The 15986-nt window shown below is 44.4% G+C and overlaps 1 protein-coding gene across 6 annotated transcripts in view; it reads left to right on the forward strand.

Moving 5' to 3' along the window:
• Positions 1-15986, forward strand: part of GRIA1 (glutamate ionotropic receptor AMPA type subunit 1) — a 291242-nt gene that overhangs the window by 165669 nt on the left and 109587 nt on the right. For all 6 annotated transcript variants that reach the window (XM_019750390.3, XM_019750391.3, XM_074313815.2 and 3 more), the window contains 2 exons: positions 10371-10532; positions 12521-12688. In XM_019750390.3, coding sequence (XP_019605949.1) covers positions 10371-10532; positions 12521-12688 — 330 coding nt within the window. The remainder of the gene's footprint in view (positions 1-10370; positions 10533-12520; positions 12689-15986) is intronic.

The following is a 15986-nucleotide window of genomic DNA, read 5'->3' on the forward strand; positions in this document are numbered from 1 at the left end:
TAGCACTAATTTGGGCAGCTGGTCAGAGTCAGGTATAACTAGAAGGGTTCAGTCCTCACTTCCTTACTTGTCTCTCTTTTTCGGACAGAAAAGCAGATCATATAATGGGAAAAACATGTTGCCCATGACACCTGGGGCTCTAGGTGCTAGCACTGTTCTAAGAATTTGACACATATCAAGGTAGTTAATCCTTACAATAGCCCTATGGGATACATACTATAATAATCCTTATTTTGCAGTGAAAGATATTGATGCACAGAGAGGTTGAGTAGCCTGCCTGCTGTCACGCAGCTAGGAGGTGGAAGAGCTGAGATTTGAATCCAGGCTGATGTGTACAGTCTTTTCCTCTTATTCACTACCCTCTGTCACTCTGACTCCTAACCTCAGAGCACGTATGTTATCTGCTTAGAGCAGGGGTGTCCAAACTGCGGCTCACGATCCTATTTTTATTGGCCTGCAGCAAATTCCAAAAATATATTTAGTTTACTTAAATAAACCAGGTGAGGCAATACGTACTTCACCTCGAGTGAGTGGCCCGGCTGTTTGTGTATTTTACCGCATATGGCCCTTGGTGAAAAATGTTGAAAAAAGTTTGGACACCCCTGGCTTAGAGGATTCTTCCCTGAGCACTGCACCCCACCAAAGCCTCTTCTTTCAGGTTTTATTGCTTCCACTGGGAAGCCTTCTCTGAGCTACAGGGTCATGGTTTGGTCCACCTATTTGCTCTATAATTACTTGGGTAATATTGACCTTTCTCAATAAACCTTAAGTAACTTGAAATCAAGGACCACACCTGTCTCTTTCTCTGCTGCATTCTTGTATCTACTATGTGCTAGGAAATACTGAGCACTCACGAATGAATGAGAGAATGATTGATTGAATGAATGAATGATGACTAAGATTATTCCTCTCCCCATTCCCAGTAGTTGTCAAATGTATCTTATATTAGGACTTTTATTAATTTTTCACCAAGGATTCAATGGGTACTTACTATATACCAGATCCTGTACATGCTTACGATGGCATTTCATCCAAAAAAAATGGGTGTGGTGTACTCTTTACCAGACCCTCCCTGGATAGGAAGATTTTGATCACACAAAAGGAAGCTATTGTTGGTCTCACGTCTGCCAGAAGCTTCCGCCATAAGGACCTGCCCCAAACGCAACTGAAAACTTGGAATGCACCTCTTGCTCTGAAATGGCCCTGGCCAGGTATCACCCCTGACTGCAGCCAGTTAGGGCAGAGCTAAGGTGAAGGGAAGCTGTAGAAGGACCAGGTAGGACACGTCTGCACTCAGCCCTGCAATGTCAGCCCCATCACTGGGGGTCCCTGACCTTCCGCCACAAAGTGCCAACATTTGATCCTAAACCCCTGGCTTGAGAGAAGTTGGTTTGTGAGACCTGACTGACTTTTACAGCACTTGGTCAACAGCGGACAGCTGTGGGCTGGGGGGATGTCTGTGTGTTTGCAAATATCCAGGTGCACACGTACCTGCCTCCCTGGTTTCAAATGTACTTGGACAAGGTAACGCTGGTGCTGTTTTCCAGGACAGATGGTGCTTTCGCTGATGTAAGCACAGCTACGATGTCTTGTTGACTTGGTGGGGACCAGATCCACCTGCGTGTCACCAGGGATTATAGAGGGTGAGGACACCTGAGAGGTTCAGTTGATTAAAGTGACTAAAACAGGAAATGGTGAAGACCCTTAGGTAGAGACATGGTTATCTGAGGACACAACTATGCCCTCAGCCCAGGAACAGTCCATGAATTCACATATATCCATTTTCATGTGTACACACCTGTGTGATCATAGGATTGGAGATTAAAGCCGGAAGAGCCCTTAAGAGAGAAATCAACTGGCTCAGAAGTTTCAGAACTTTTTAGTTTAAAGCTCCATTTTCAAATGGAATCCTGGGGAGAATCCCAGTATTTAGAACAGATAAAAAGCAGCGATGCTTTGGTGGAAGAGGGACAGTGGGGATCTAGGACCTCAACTTTATGCCTTCCCCCAACTCAACCTGTGACCTCTAAAATGCCTGAACCCGGATCACAGTTTGAAAGGTCATTGATCCAGCCAATACCCATATTTTGCAGATCAATAAACTAATGCCTGGAGAGGCTGACACATTGACTGAGGGCAAACGGCTCATGAGGTTCAAAGACAGGACAGAACTTATGTGGTTGCCCTTAAAATGGTTTCCCTGACACTTGTCATTTATGACCCAGTTCAGAACACACCACTCAAAAACGTCAATGAAAGTACCTCTTTGGTCCACAAGACAAAAGCTGAGAGGCTGAGAGGTGACAGGATGGAAACTTATAAGAAAATCACGAAAAGGGTGAGCACAGACATTTGTTGTCTCTTCCTTCCTCCCTGGGCGAGCATTAAGCAATCAGCCTGCTCTACGTAGTGTTGTGAACACAATGGAGACCAAGGTCCCTGCCCTCTCGGAGCCTATTGTCCCCTAGGGCAGATGAGGAGGACCACTGCAGTCTCAGAGAGAAAGCTAGCGAGACCTCGGAGAGATAGAAATAAAGACACTGAGGAGAAACATCCTGCTTTCCTGGCAACCTGCTCATTCCTTCTTAGTCTAGAGATGCCGGCCATTCCAAGTGCTTCAGTGCAGGACAGGAGACAAGCGAGTCAGACCGACTAGACGCGTGGTCAGCAGGCAGGAGAATGTACAGAGGTTAGAAAACAAGTCCGGCATCCTGTTCCTTGCTGTAACTATGATCTCTGCTCCAATAGCTGTGTCATGTTGGGCAGAAGCTACTCCATTCCTTTAAGCCTCAGTTGCTAATTTGCAAAATGAAGATGATAATAAAATCCACTGCATTTGTGAGGAATAAATGAGATGATAAAATGAAATAGCACAGTGCCTACTACATAGTAGAGGCTTGATACATGGTTAGGCACAGTGGTTGTGATTTTTATTATTTTAGCCAAAATCTGCCTCCCATGATCTCTTTCTCCTCATTCATTCCGGCCTGTGTTCCAGAGCCTCAGAGAACAAATCTTCCATCTCTTCCCCATGACAGCCCTTCTGGGATTTAAATACATCCTTCACTTGGCCTCTCAGTCTCTCATTATTTCTTAGGTTGAGCATCCTGATTTTTTCAAGCATTTCTAATATAACAAGACTTTTCAAACTGCACTTCCCTATAACTGTCCTCTCTATGGAGCTGTCATCTAAGATTTGATCTGACAATTTGGGGACTTGGCATGTTCAACTTGTGCCATTCAGCGTATAAAGGGCAAGTTCTTTGATTTGTTCTAATCTTACCTCTTCTAGATCTCAAGGGGATGAGACAGAGGCGTGCTCTTTCCAGTGTCCCAGGGCTTGTTTAATAAACCTTCTTCCTGGTTCCTTTCCCTTAACAATGCTGGATGCTCCTTCTTCCTTCCGACGGGTATAGTATCCGAACAAGCAGTTTGATGAGAGGTTGAACAGCTTGGATGCGATCCCTTGAAAAATAGCAGAGAAAAGGGAAATCTGGCTTTGATTGTAAAGCTTTTCATCCTTCGAAAGCTGCACTCCTATATGTCCACCTCCTGTTCTCTCAGGTCCATTGTCTGACCCAATGCCTGACTTTGAAGTAATGCTAACAATACCTGACCTCTTTTGACCCAATTATAATGATGATGGTGAATGTAATGATGATAATAATTGCTCACATTCATTAAGCACTTACTATATGCCAGACACAGTTCTTAAATGCTTAAATGGATTCTTTTAAGTCTTACACTGATTCAATACTGTAGGTGCTATTATGTCTGCATTTTAAGAACTGAGCCTCAGAGAGGTTAAATAACCAGTAAGCACACATCATCAGTTTTTTGTTTTGTTTTGTTTGCAGGTGCATGTGATAGATAATTCATGGTCATAATGATCGCCCTGAACCTGGTCGTGATCCTTAAAACATTGTCCAAATCTTCACAGCAAGATAAAAGCATGTCTAACGTAGTTATAGAGTTAAACATCTCTTTAAGATATCACAATTATTTGAAATGCCTTTTCATTCTATTCCTTTGTGAAACTTATAATTGACATGACAGGTAGAATGATATTAACTTGTTTACTTAATTGAGCACTTTTACTCCCAGTCATTCTATGCAACCGGCTGGTCAGCACTACATTGCCGCCTACAGTCAGTATATGGGGCAAACAGATTCTAATCCCAGCTAACCCTCTAGCCAGCCATAAACACTTAGGCCACAAGTCTCCTCTCTGGACCTCAGTTTCCCTATCTGTACAATGATGGGTTTGATCTAATCTCCAACATTTTTGCCTCAGGCATTGGCAAACTATGGCCCATGGGTCAAAGCCCACAGCTACCTGATTTTGGCTCATGAGCTAAGAACGGTTTTCACATGTCTAAATTATTGGAAAAAATGCAAAGAAGAGTGACATTTAATGACCTGTGAAAATGACATGAAATTCGAATTTCAATATCCATAAATTTATTGGGACACAGCTATGCTCATTCATTTACTATTGGCTATAGCTGCTTTCATGCTATAATGGCAGAATTGAATACTTACAACAGAAATCATATGGCCCTCAAAGCTTAAAATATGCAGTCTGGCCCTTTACAGGAAAATAATTGCCGACCCCTAGTATAGATGTGTGGTAGGTGGGCACTGATAGGCTTCAGATACATTCAGAGGCTTGGGAAACCTCCGCCTTAGGCTTGTAACCAATCTTACAAGTTGATGTCAAGGAGAGAAACCTAGTGAGCGCTCCCACAAATGTTCCCTTGAGACAGAAAGCTGTGCTGAAAGGCCCCTCTTTGGCAAGGTGAAACATGTATTCTGGGCTCTTAACTGTGTCAGTCACATGGCTTAAGGTTCTTGGTCCCTCTTTGCCTGGGACAATCTGGAAGCATCACCCTAAAGCTAAGCTCCTATTTTCCTCCACTGGCAAGGTAGTGTAAGCCATTGACAAATGAGACGAGTTTTATGGTTGGGCCACGGTCTGAATCCTGGTTTGCTGTGTGCTCTCAGAGGACGTTCCAAAGATTTCTGAACCATAGCTCCTCAACATAAAAGTGGGATGGACACCCATTCATTTATGCAAATCAGCTTCCCTACTGTGCAGTTCACCTCTCAGAGTTGCTTGGGGAATTAAATGGGATTATGTATATAAAGCATTTAACAGAATGCCTGGCTCAGGATAAGAGCTTGAGAAATGTTTAAAATACATCTAGAGGTGACCATTAACTGATTATTTTGTTTTTCATTTTTTAGTGACATAATTCTCAAAAGGCTGTTTAGATTAAGTTATGTAATGCATATGAAGTGGCATTTTTGTCATTATTGCCATTTTTGTTATTCTTATGAGCAATGCTTCTGGAGTTATGTTTCAATAGAGCATTTAACAGCACCAGTGTTAATCCCAGGCCAAGAGATAACAAAATAAGCAGGGCTCCTTTAACAGATCGTAACAAAAATTCAATAAATGCAACGATTTCTCTTCCTGGCTCTGCCACTGCCACTCCCTCATCTACTTCCCAGGAACAGTTGATTCCTAACCAGCAAGGTTCATCAAAATAATCTGAGGATCTCTTTTTATTCTTTAATAGTACTAAAAAGAAAATATATTCTTTTTGGTGAAAGAATATATGATGAAAAGAAAAGATATTACAGAAGGGTATAAAATAAAAAGTAAATGCCTGCTTTCTCCAATCTCATACTTCTTAGAAATAACTATTTTAAACGTTCTCTGTGTTTCGGGATTCTGGTGGTTTCCTCCACACTTCTACATAATATGTCTATGTCTCTTTTTCTTGTTTTATCAACTTTACTCACATCTGTGACTCCCCATTAGAAAGATGATAAATCATTTCATATGACTCCCCACATCTTGTTCTCAATGTTTATTAGCTATTACTTGGAATTCTTCTAATGACTGTCTTTATAATTTTAATATATTGAACCTTAATTTTTGATTCAGCAGCATTAGAGCTTTGTAAAGATACAGATATCCAGTCCCCTTTCCAGGCTACTGAACAGCAATCCTTAGGGATGGCTATTTTGCAAAAGCTCCCTAAAGTATTGTGATGTGTCCCTCTGGTGAAGGACCTCTATCCTGAGAACCCGCAGTTCACCAGCCAATTTACTTGCACTAGAATGAAAATGGTTAAGCAGAGCATTCTTCTCATCTCGCCCATTCATCAGTCACACATGGGACTGTGTGAAATGCCACAGAGATGCTGAAGAAGCAGACCGGAGCCTAGTGACCAAACAGCTCCAAGAGCTCACTCCTCACAGAGCCCCATGTTAGATGAGAAACAGAGTCACTTCGTGAACAGCAGCATCTGGTACAGGGCTGGAGGGATAGTGGAAGGAGCCTGGGTTTAGGAGGCCTGAGTTCTCATTACTGAACAGCTTGTAAAGCTGCATCATGCGGGTTCATTTTATTTGTATTCAATAGTCACAATGTATAGGCAATGGACTCAGTATTGGGGGGCATATTATAAAATAGGCAAAATGGCTCAAAGAGAGTAGTGCCGATCAAACTTCAGAGCTTAAGTCTTTCACAGAATATAATTTGCAATGTTGCATTCTTATACAATATTATGTAATGAACAGCACAGATAAAGCAGACAAAGAAAAATGTGCTAATTACCAAATATTACCCCCCAAGGTTTTGGTTTTTTTTCCTAATAAAAGTGGCAAAAAAAATTAGAAAATGATATAATTAAACCTGTTTAATGAGTGTGCTCAGGGGACTAGAGTGAATGAGTTGAATTTTCCAGTTAACTGGTAGGCAAATAGTTAGCACCTTTATTTCCCCTTCGTAGTCAAGGATGCTTTTCTATATTAGAAGAGTCAACTTTTTGCATAATGGAGAAATCAAGTTCAGTAACTATATGACACTTGTTTCTTAGTGATTAAGGATATTGTAGAGATTTAAGATTACTATTCCTGCATGAAATCTTACAGAGGAGAGACAAAAGCTATTAGATGACTATACGTTGACCCTATGCTATTCCCTAATTTTGTTTCTTTTACCTAACATCATCTGCAAGCTTCTTTTATCATTCTATTCATCCCTCCTCAGGGGAGCCGAGGAGTTCCATTAGAGGGTTCCATCAGTTTCATTAGATGTAACCAAGATTTGGCTTCACTAACCTTGCAGTCAGACATTCTGGTGATGGAGCTGAGTCTCGTTTATATTTGAGGAAACTCTGTCATTTCCTTTGGTCTCCACTATGTTCAAGATGGGGGCAATCAGTATAAAATGCCCAGGAGCTTGTTGCAACTTTTCAAATGACAGAATTTGACTACGGGAGATCGTTTCCATTTCATTCTCTCCATAGTTATTTTATGAACAAGATGTTCTTTTTAAAGTCTTTAAAAATTATGGGAAACCTCTCAACTATGCATTAGCGTTTAAGCGTGGTAGGATGGCTGTGCTCTTAGGTAGTATAATGTGTTTGAATGCATATTGGGTATAAGTACCTAATTCTGACTTCATCCGTTCTAATAGCTTGCCTGAACCACTGTGCAAACCAGTAGACCTCTGTGGAAAATCTGTAAACTGCGGCTACAGGAAAAGTTCACCTCAAAAGAGGTTTCCAACCTGAGTCTCTTTTAAACCAATGAAAACCATGTACTGGCATTTGCTGCCTGCCCGTCATATTTCCCCTGGCTGGTTAGCATTCTTGCTTGAAGAAAGTCTCTGGGTCTTACTCATTCACTCAACGAATATACATTGAGCATCTACTATAAGCCAGGCATTGTTCTAGGTACTAGGTTCTGGGACACATGACTGAACAAAATAGAAGAGGTTGTTGCCCTCATGGAATTAACATACCAATGGGAGAACACAAGGGAACAAATGAGTGAATGGGATACTCTCAAGTGATAAATGCTCTGGAGAAATTCTAACAGGGCAGCGAGAAGGAACTGATTGGGTGTGACTTGATTGAGTTGTCCCAGAAGCAAGTCTTAAGACAAGGATTCAAGTACAAGTGGTTTCTTTGGGTGGCAATCCTAGAAACAACCACAGGGAATCAGAAAAGTGAGGTAAGTAATGGACAGCCTATAAAGAAAGGTATATAATGAAGACAGTTACCTCTGAGGGCTACAGGAGCTCAGTCCATTAGGGAACCTCTAGACATGGTGTAGCACACACCTAAGGGTTATTCCACCCAGCGGGGAAGATTCTGGAGTACTTTTCTGCTAACTGCCCAACAACCATTAATTGAGAGCTGCTCTGGGTGCATTAACTCCCTGACACATTTGGCTTACCCTGCATGTGGGTGAAGTAACAGGTATTTGCAATTAGTCTATAAAATGGAATATCAGTGGGTAAAGAGGAGTGGAAATGAGCAGGGCACTGTAGCATCTACCACAGGGCAACAACTGGACCTTTGGATACGAGGTCAGGAAAGACCCCTCTGAAGAGATGGCATTTTATTTGAGATCCAAAAGACGGAAAGGAGCCATCCAGGAAGGCACACTTCTAGACAGAGAAAGTAGCTAGGACAAGGGGTCTGAGTGGGACTGACCTTGGTTTGTTTATAAAACACAAATAATAAAGAAATCACAGAACTTTGGAGGCATAGGGTAGGGGAGTGTCTTTGAGTCATGAAATCATTTATAACTAGATCTTTTAGATAAGGAAACTAGGTCAAGTCAATAAGAAATTCAGAGACTTGGACGGTGCCATAGGATCCCCAGGCAGAGTTGGGACTGGCACTCAGAGCTGCTGGCTGTCAGTCCAGGGCTCCCCCCACCCTGAATCCATCAAACTGCTTCCCCTGTGCTTTTTCCCCTTTTGCTCCTTGCTAGTATTTGGCAGTTTCCCCAAGCCATGAAGCCCAAAGGACACTGACTTTACAACCCCAGCTCCAATCCCTGCAGTGAGCCCCCAACAATACCTAAAAAGAAACCCGAGTTATCATAAGGCTCTAGGTGAGCCAGCCTTGGGCCGCCACTCTGACCACATTGTGTGCTCTCTCACTCACTGGGTTACAGCTACACCAGCCTCCTTACTATTTCTGGAACATGCCGAGCATCCTCCCACCTCTGAGCCTTTGCTCAGAATGTCCTTCCCTGGATTTCCCCCTAGTGCACACACAAGGTTTGTCTTCACTCGGGTCCCTGTTCCAACACCACCTCCTCAGGGAAGCTCATCCTGACCATGCCTGCCAAAGCATGACATGGCCCGCTTCTCCCCCTCCTCTCACCCCACTTTATCTTTCTTCATGGGCCCCATTGCTACTGCGAAGTATATGATACTGAACTACACTGTATCTACTATGCTACCTATTTACTTGTTTATTTGTTTATTGCCTGTTTTTCCCAGTAGAATGTAAGCTTCTTAAGAGAAAGAACTTGTTTTAGTCACTAGTAGAATAATGCATTATTGGTTCTCAGAAATGTTGGTTGAATGATGTGTGAGTGAGTGAGTGAGTGAGCAAAGAGCTTCAGAAGACCTTAGTTCTGGTCCCTCCCTACGGCTAACTCATCGAACGTCTTTGTACAAGTCAATTCTCCCACTCTGTTTCAGTGTCTTTATTTGGCAAATAGACATATAATGTCTACGTTATGAAGTCATAAAGTGAAATGAGTCCACAGACGCGCAAGTACTCTACATTATGGAATATATTATACAAATACAAGATTTCGTTTTTAAGTTGAAGGCTTCCTGATTTTTAATGAACTTCACCAAGTGGGGAGGAATGTTTCATTCCCAATAAAGAATCCTTTGCAGATGTTAGAATTGATCAGGTCTCACTGAGTAGAGATCTTGTCTGTGGTACAGGAAAGAGCACAGGGCGAGGGATGGTCAGAATCCAGCATCTTCCATAGACTTGCTGCTGATTGGACAGCCCACAGGAACCCGCCCCCATGGACTTCAGATTTCTCTCCTCTCAAAAGGGTGGAGGGTGGGGGTGATGGAGGAGACAACTCCCTCCTTCTGTTTGCTATTCTGTTCCATCTCTGTGGTGTCATGGTCATTCCAGCCACCATTTATCAATCACTCCGTCGGCACCCCATGCTTGACCTGCGTCATCGCATTGCTTTTTCTCCCCAACCTCCTAACCCTCGTTATTCACAAGACAAGAAACCACCATGTAACTTAGTCTGAGGTAGTATCACTAATGACTGTGTGTTCCAGAGCCAGCACTTCGACCCAGGCACAGCTGGCTCCTGAGCAAGCACTCTTAACCACTGTGCTAACATTGGGCACAAACTCAGTGACAACGGAGCTCAGAAAGAAGGGAGACACCACTGTCTCTCCATTCAGTTGGTTCCACCTTGCGAAACAGGACGGACAATCCTGTGATTCAGTAACAGGGCTACACGGGTTTATCCAGGCAGCATGTCCTGACTTCTTCCTCCTCCTCCTCGCACAGGGTTTCATGGACATTGACTTAAACAAATTCAAGGAAAGTGGAGCAAATGTGACAGGTTTCCAGCTGGTGAACTACACAGACACCATCCCAGCCAAGATCATGCAACAATGGAAGAGCAATGACGCCCGAGACCACACCCGCGTGGACTGGAAGAGACCTAAGGTGAGGGGATGGGCAGCTGGCGGCAAAGGGCCACACTGGTCCCGTTGCCTGCCCCACATTTCTCCACAGTGTTACCTTTAGAGAAGGATAGGCTTTCTAAGAGGAGCAAGCTAGGGAAAATATATCCGTAAAGATTGAGAGTACAACAGTCAGACAATCCAGAATGACAATGGTTTTTATAAGATAGACATTTCGTTTTTCTCTCATGTAAACAAAAATCCAGAAGTCAGCAATCCAGGACTTGTACAATGGTTCCACAATCATCAAACACTCGGGAATCTTCTATCTTCTTGCTCTACTTTCCTCAGCATATGAAAGCTACCTTATAGCCCAAAATGGCTGCTGAAGCTCCAACCATTAACTCAGTATTCTACCCAGTTGGAAGGGGAAAATAAAGAGCACAACTACTTCCTTTAAAAAACCCTTTTCAGAAGTCACACACAGATCACCCATTCACATGTTGCTGGCCACACCCTGGAAACCTAGCCCCAGCTAGCGACAGGGGAAGCTGGAAAAATGGTGTCTCTATTCTGGGCAGGCCCACCATTTTGCACAGCTCTAGAGGGATGCTATTTGCTTTCATTTCTTTGTGGATTGAGCCTCCTTGAGTTGTGCAGTGAGCTGGCCCTTATTCTGGTCAGCCACGTACCCACCTGAAATTAAGGGCAATCTCTAACTAAGCAATATCAATCACTTCTCTGCCTCAGAAAATCAACTCCCGATTATCACGCAGACTCTCTGCTGCTCACTACCCAGAAGTGCAGCTATAAATTCTGCAGCCAAAGTCTATAGTGTTTGCTAGTTGATAATTGTTTAGAATAAGGATAGCAGGTAATTTTTCATTCCTATGTCAAACCCAGTAGCTTGGCAGTGGCTGTATGAAACCCTGCATTGAGGAGGCTTCTGAGGCCAAATTTGTTTGTCTGCGCCAAATGGTGAATCCTTTGCAACTCTCTCTCATCACTAGGTCCGTTTCTTTGGGTGAATGGCAGGCCATTTAACTGAGATGCATCTCATCCCACTTTTGCTCACACTGACTTAACAATTCAAAATGCAGACTTATTTCAATTAAGCAAACAAAATGACAAATGTGCTTTAAAGCAACGAGCAAACCATAGCAGTTAAGTAATATGTAAGTGCCCCACCCAATTTTCAAAGGATTGGAGCAGATTATCAAATGTGAGAGAATCAAAGTTGAAAACTGGAAAAATACTTACACATTGATTCTGTAACTCTTTACTACGAACTTCAAATGTGCCAGAGAAGGTGCTAGGCACTGGGGACAAATTAATGAAGACAACAGACATGAGTTCCAAAGCTAGGAAATATTGTCCTGGATTGTTATTGTGGTTTGGTTTCACTGGCATCTTAGCTCCCTTATAGGTAAGAGGGGGAAATTTGAGGGTTGTCATAAATAAGCCCAAGGGGAGAGTGTGCAGAATATAAAGCTGCCACTTGGAAGAGCCACATGTGGAAATAATTAAGTGCTCACTCTTCTTGGATTATTTTTTCCTTTTACTGTCACAGGAGTGATAAAGTAAACACTTCCTCTTAGTTCTCAATTGCTGACTGTAATACAGGGAAAATCAACATCTCATGGACTGTAACAGATGATACAGATGTGTTGAATTTAATCTATGCATTTCCCCCCCAATTGAGCCAACATTTTAAAATGGCAAGACTGCACACAAAAATCTAGCATTCTGGCTTCTCTTCCAAAATCACAAGCAGCAGTATTGAATTCACAGTTCTGGGGGGCAATATTGGCTAGTGAGGTAGAGCAACAGCCCCCCCATCTAAGGGTCAGGCACTTCCTGGTTCTCCAGTGCCCCCAAGCCCTCCCCCACCAAAAACCACCACCACACACACACCATACCTGGCCCACTGCAGGCATTCTCATCACCAGGAAACACATTCCCAGGTACAGCTCCCACTTGCCTCCCTGTCAGAGCTCTCTGACACCTAACTGTCTCCGTTCCTCCCACCAGTACACCTCTGCGCTCACCTACGATGGGGTGAAGGTGATGGCGGAAGCTTTCCAGAGCCTGCGGAGGCAGAGAATCGATATATCGCGCCGGGGGAATGCTGGGGACTGCCTGGCGAACCCCGCTGTGCCCTGGGGCCAGGGGATCGATATCCAGAGGGCTCTGCAGCAGGTGAGGCCGGCAACGGCTGCCCATCTTATGGGAGCCTCATGGGGATTTCAGCATCCGTGTCAAGTGGAATGTAACTAAAAGGAAAGGTAGCGCATGCTTGAAGTTCGGAAAGCCACTGCATGGTGTTTGTGGCTCTTGGCATATATGGAAGCTCATGGACAAATTAAAAACAAAGAAACACACAAACAAACTAAAAACAATAGTATGGACCAATCAATCATTCCTGATAGTGCAAAAGCTCTATTTTTCTGCTTAGGGAATATGCTGAAAAAGGGAAACGGGTGATTCTGTATTTGGAAAGAAGACTTCAAATACACAGGGATGAAACAGAACCATTTTAGTGGTCTCCTAGGGACTCTCTGTTGCCCTGGTTTTCTGGATTTCTTTATTACCTTTGCTCTCTGTGCACGTTTCATGAGGGAGCCCTGAATTGTCTCTCAGGCCTTAGGATCCTGTTTTCCTGCTGCTCAGCACTGTGATCATCCATTTTGTTTGCGCTTAAGAACAGTTAAAGAGCAGGGATAGGACACGGTCATGGCCACTCCAGTCAGGGGCTATGCAAAGGATTCTGAGGCTGACTCCAGATTCGACAGGGAAGACCAGAAATACCCAATTAGTAACATGTCTCCTGTAGAAGCAGGATCAGAAAATGATACACGTGGCTGTATATTTAACATCCCTGGTGTAGAAGATTCTAGAGACCGGCCCTCAGCTTTATCAGTCGCAGAGCTCCTATATGTCTCTTTTAGTCTCTAGAAGTCTCTAAAAGCACTGTGATTCTCGAACTGCAGGCAGATAGCACCATCTGATGTCTCTGATGCCTCCTGATGGGCTGTATTTCCAAAGGGGCCTGGGCAAAGAGAGCACACTTTCTGCAGAGGCATGTCAAAGTATCAGGCACAGTGGCAAGACCGTTTGGTGCAAATGCCCCCAGCACCCACCCTCCCCACCCAGTGGAGCTGCCTGGAAAAAACCAGCTCAACTTTTAAGGCTACACTCAACAGAAGGTGAATTTGTGCTCCCAGGGGAGGAGGGGAGCATTTCTGAATGAGGGAGAAATGTAGAGCAAAATGTACAGTTCTCCCCATTTGTTTTGCAACCACACATGCAGAACTCTAGCAATTTTCACAACCTGGAGAGAGAGACAAGGAAGGAACAGCTGTTCCTCGGCTCAGATGCAGTGCCTTTACGTGGAGGAGAATTTGAGTTCTGTCCTTTGGAATGGAGCTAAGCAGCAGCTCTGTGACAACAGGAAGAACAGCTCAGGGATCCACCAGCAGCCCTTTCCGCCATCCCCCGTCTATGCAGGGTGGCCCCAAATCACTTCGCAGCAGTAGCAGACACCAGACAGCTTCCAAACGATTGCCTAAGGTGCAGCGCCTGCCTTCTGGCTTATTTAAAATGCTCGTCCAGACTCCACAGTCGAGACAGATTCCATTTGCAATGTGAGACTGGTTTCAGAAGGTCCCAGGCACTTGCCCTCAGCTTCACAACACTTTCGACTCCCTTGCCTCTCCCACCCTAATGACATTTCTGGAAGGATATTCTGACGCCATCATGACAGAGATGAAGGCTGGGAGGCAACGTGGGTGGCAGGAAAGGCTCTGAACCAGGACGCAAGAGAACTGGGTTCCAAGTCCAGCTGGGTCCCTTGGTATCTGGGTGACTCTGAAGTACTCCTTCAGACCTCCCACAGACCTTCCTGTCCTTACTCATGACAATGACGAGGTGGGAGAGAGGACTCCTGCGTCTCTACTGGCTCTAAGAATTCTAAGCATCTGCTTTTTTTTTTTTTTTTTCTGAGTGTCTAACGCATGTCCCTCTGGTTGTAATGTATACTCATTCTTCTGCTTCTGCCTTGGTGGGGTTTTTGAGGAGGCAATTACCTTAGTCAAAACAATAATGACCTCTTTTTTATATTGTCTTGGAGTCAAGACACACGTGCCTCCCTCCCTCTCCAGCAGCCAATCAGCTGCTCCCGAGAGCACGCCCTGGCCTGGGCCAAGCCCTGGGGACAATTAAGAGAAAGCAAGACCTGCCCTCAAGAAACCCCCTTCAGTCTCTATTAGGGGGTGGGGATGGGGGAACTAGTCATAAAAAATAAAGCAAAAACAAACCCCAAAATTCTGACCCTAAGATCAGCTATTCAAACTGATTTATTTTTCAAATCTTTGCTAAGCACGCAGAATCACAAGAATGTATTGCTAAAAGAGGTCTTCTTAGAGATTAGTGATGCCCATTTTCCCTTACTTTCTAGCCAACCCAGAATGGGTAGTCACTCATCCAGGGTCACACAGCAGCTTAACAGCAGAGGCTGGACGAGATGCCCATCCAGGGCCCAAGTCTGTCCTATGACCCCAGGGGCCTTTGCTTATACACCTTGACCTCTGGGACCTTTCACATTCAGTCGTGGCCACTATCCATCCATTTTGTCTTCTAGACCCATTGCTCGAAGTCGCCACTCCACTAGAGAGCAACTATGTACTGACAACAGGCTGGTGAATCCCAATGACAGTCAGCCCTTAGGACCCAGGGGTCCAAGGGGGCTCAGGTGTCTGCTGCCCTGACCACTGGCCTTTGGGTTGTACAATGGGATGGGACCTGTGCTTTAGCTTGTAGTCAGGCTGGGATGTCTGTATGTTAGGTCTGGAGACCCCAGCACCACCGACCTGTGGGGCTAGCACACGGGGAAACCAAATTCTAAAAGTCATGGTAATACCGGCTATGATGTGTGAAGCGCTTACTATGTATAAGGCTCTGAGCATGCTTTCCACGTTTGAGCTCACTGAATCCTCAATATAACACTCTGAGGTAGCTAATTGTATTAACTGTGCTCTATAAATGGAGAAATTGAGCTTCAGAGATGTTAATAAACGTTCCAAAATTATATAGCTAGTTAGTGGCAACACTGGGACTCCCACCCACGTCGACTTGCTACCTCCCTCTGTACATATAACGGCTCTTCTCTGAAGCCTGAAAGGGCCAGCCCAGGGAAGACACACAAGCTGTGGCCCAGCTAACAACAGTACATGGCCTCAGTAACATCCATGCACCCCCACCCCTCACCCCACTATAATCTCCCAGCAGAATGCAGATAATCAGCCGCTGCCTGGCCCCTGCCTGACATGCAGAGAGCCGCTTGGAATATTAAGGAGCTCACATCCCAGAAGCCCTCCATGCTCCAGAAAGGTGAAGGCATCAGGGCACCCATACGTTGGCTTCTGGCTGGCAGAGAAGACCCAGCTCCCCAAATCAGGGTCAGCAGTTGGGGGTCATAGGCCCTTTAAGGATAAGATAA

Source organism: Rhinolophus sinicus, chromosome 5 (assembly GCF_057876585.1).
Source record: "Rhinolophus sinicus isolate RSI-liver-muscle chromosome 5, RSI-T2T, whole genome shotgun sequence".
NCBI lineage: Eukaryota > Metazoa > Chordata > Mammalia > Chiroptera > Rhinolophidae > Rhinolophus > Rhinolophus sinicus.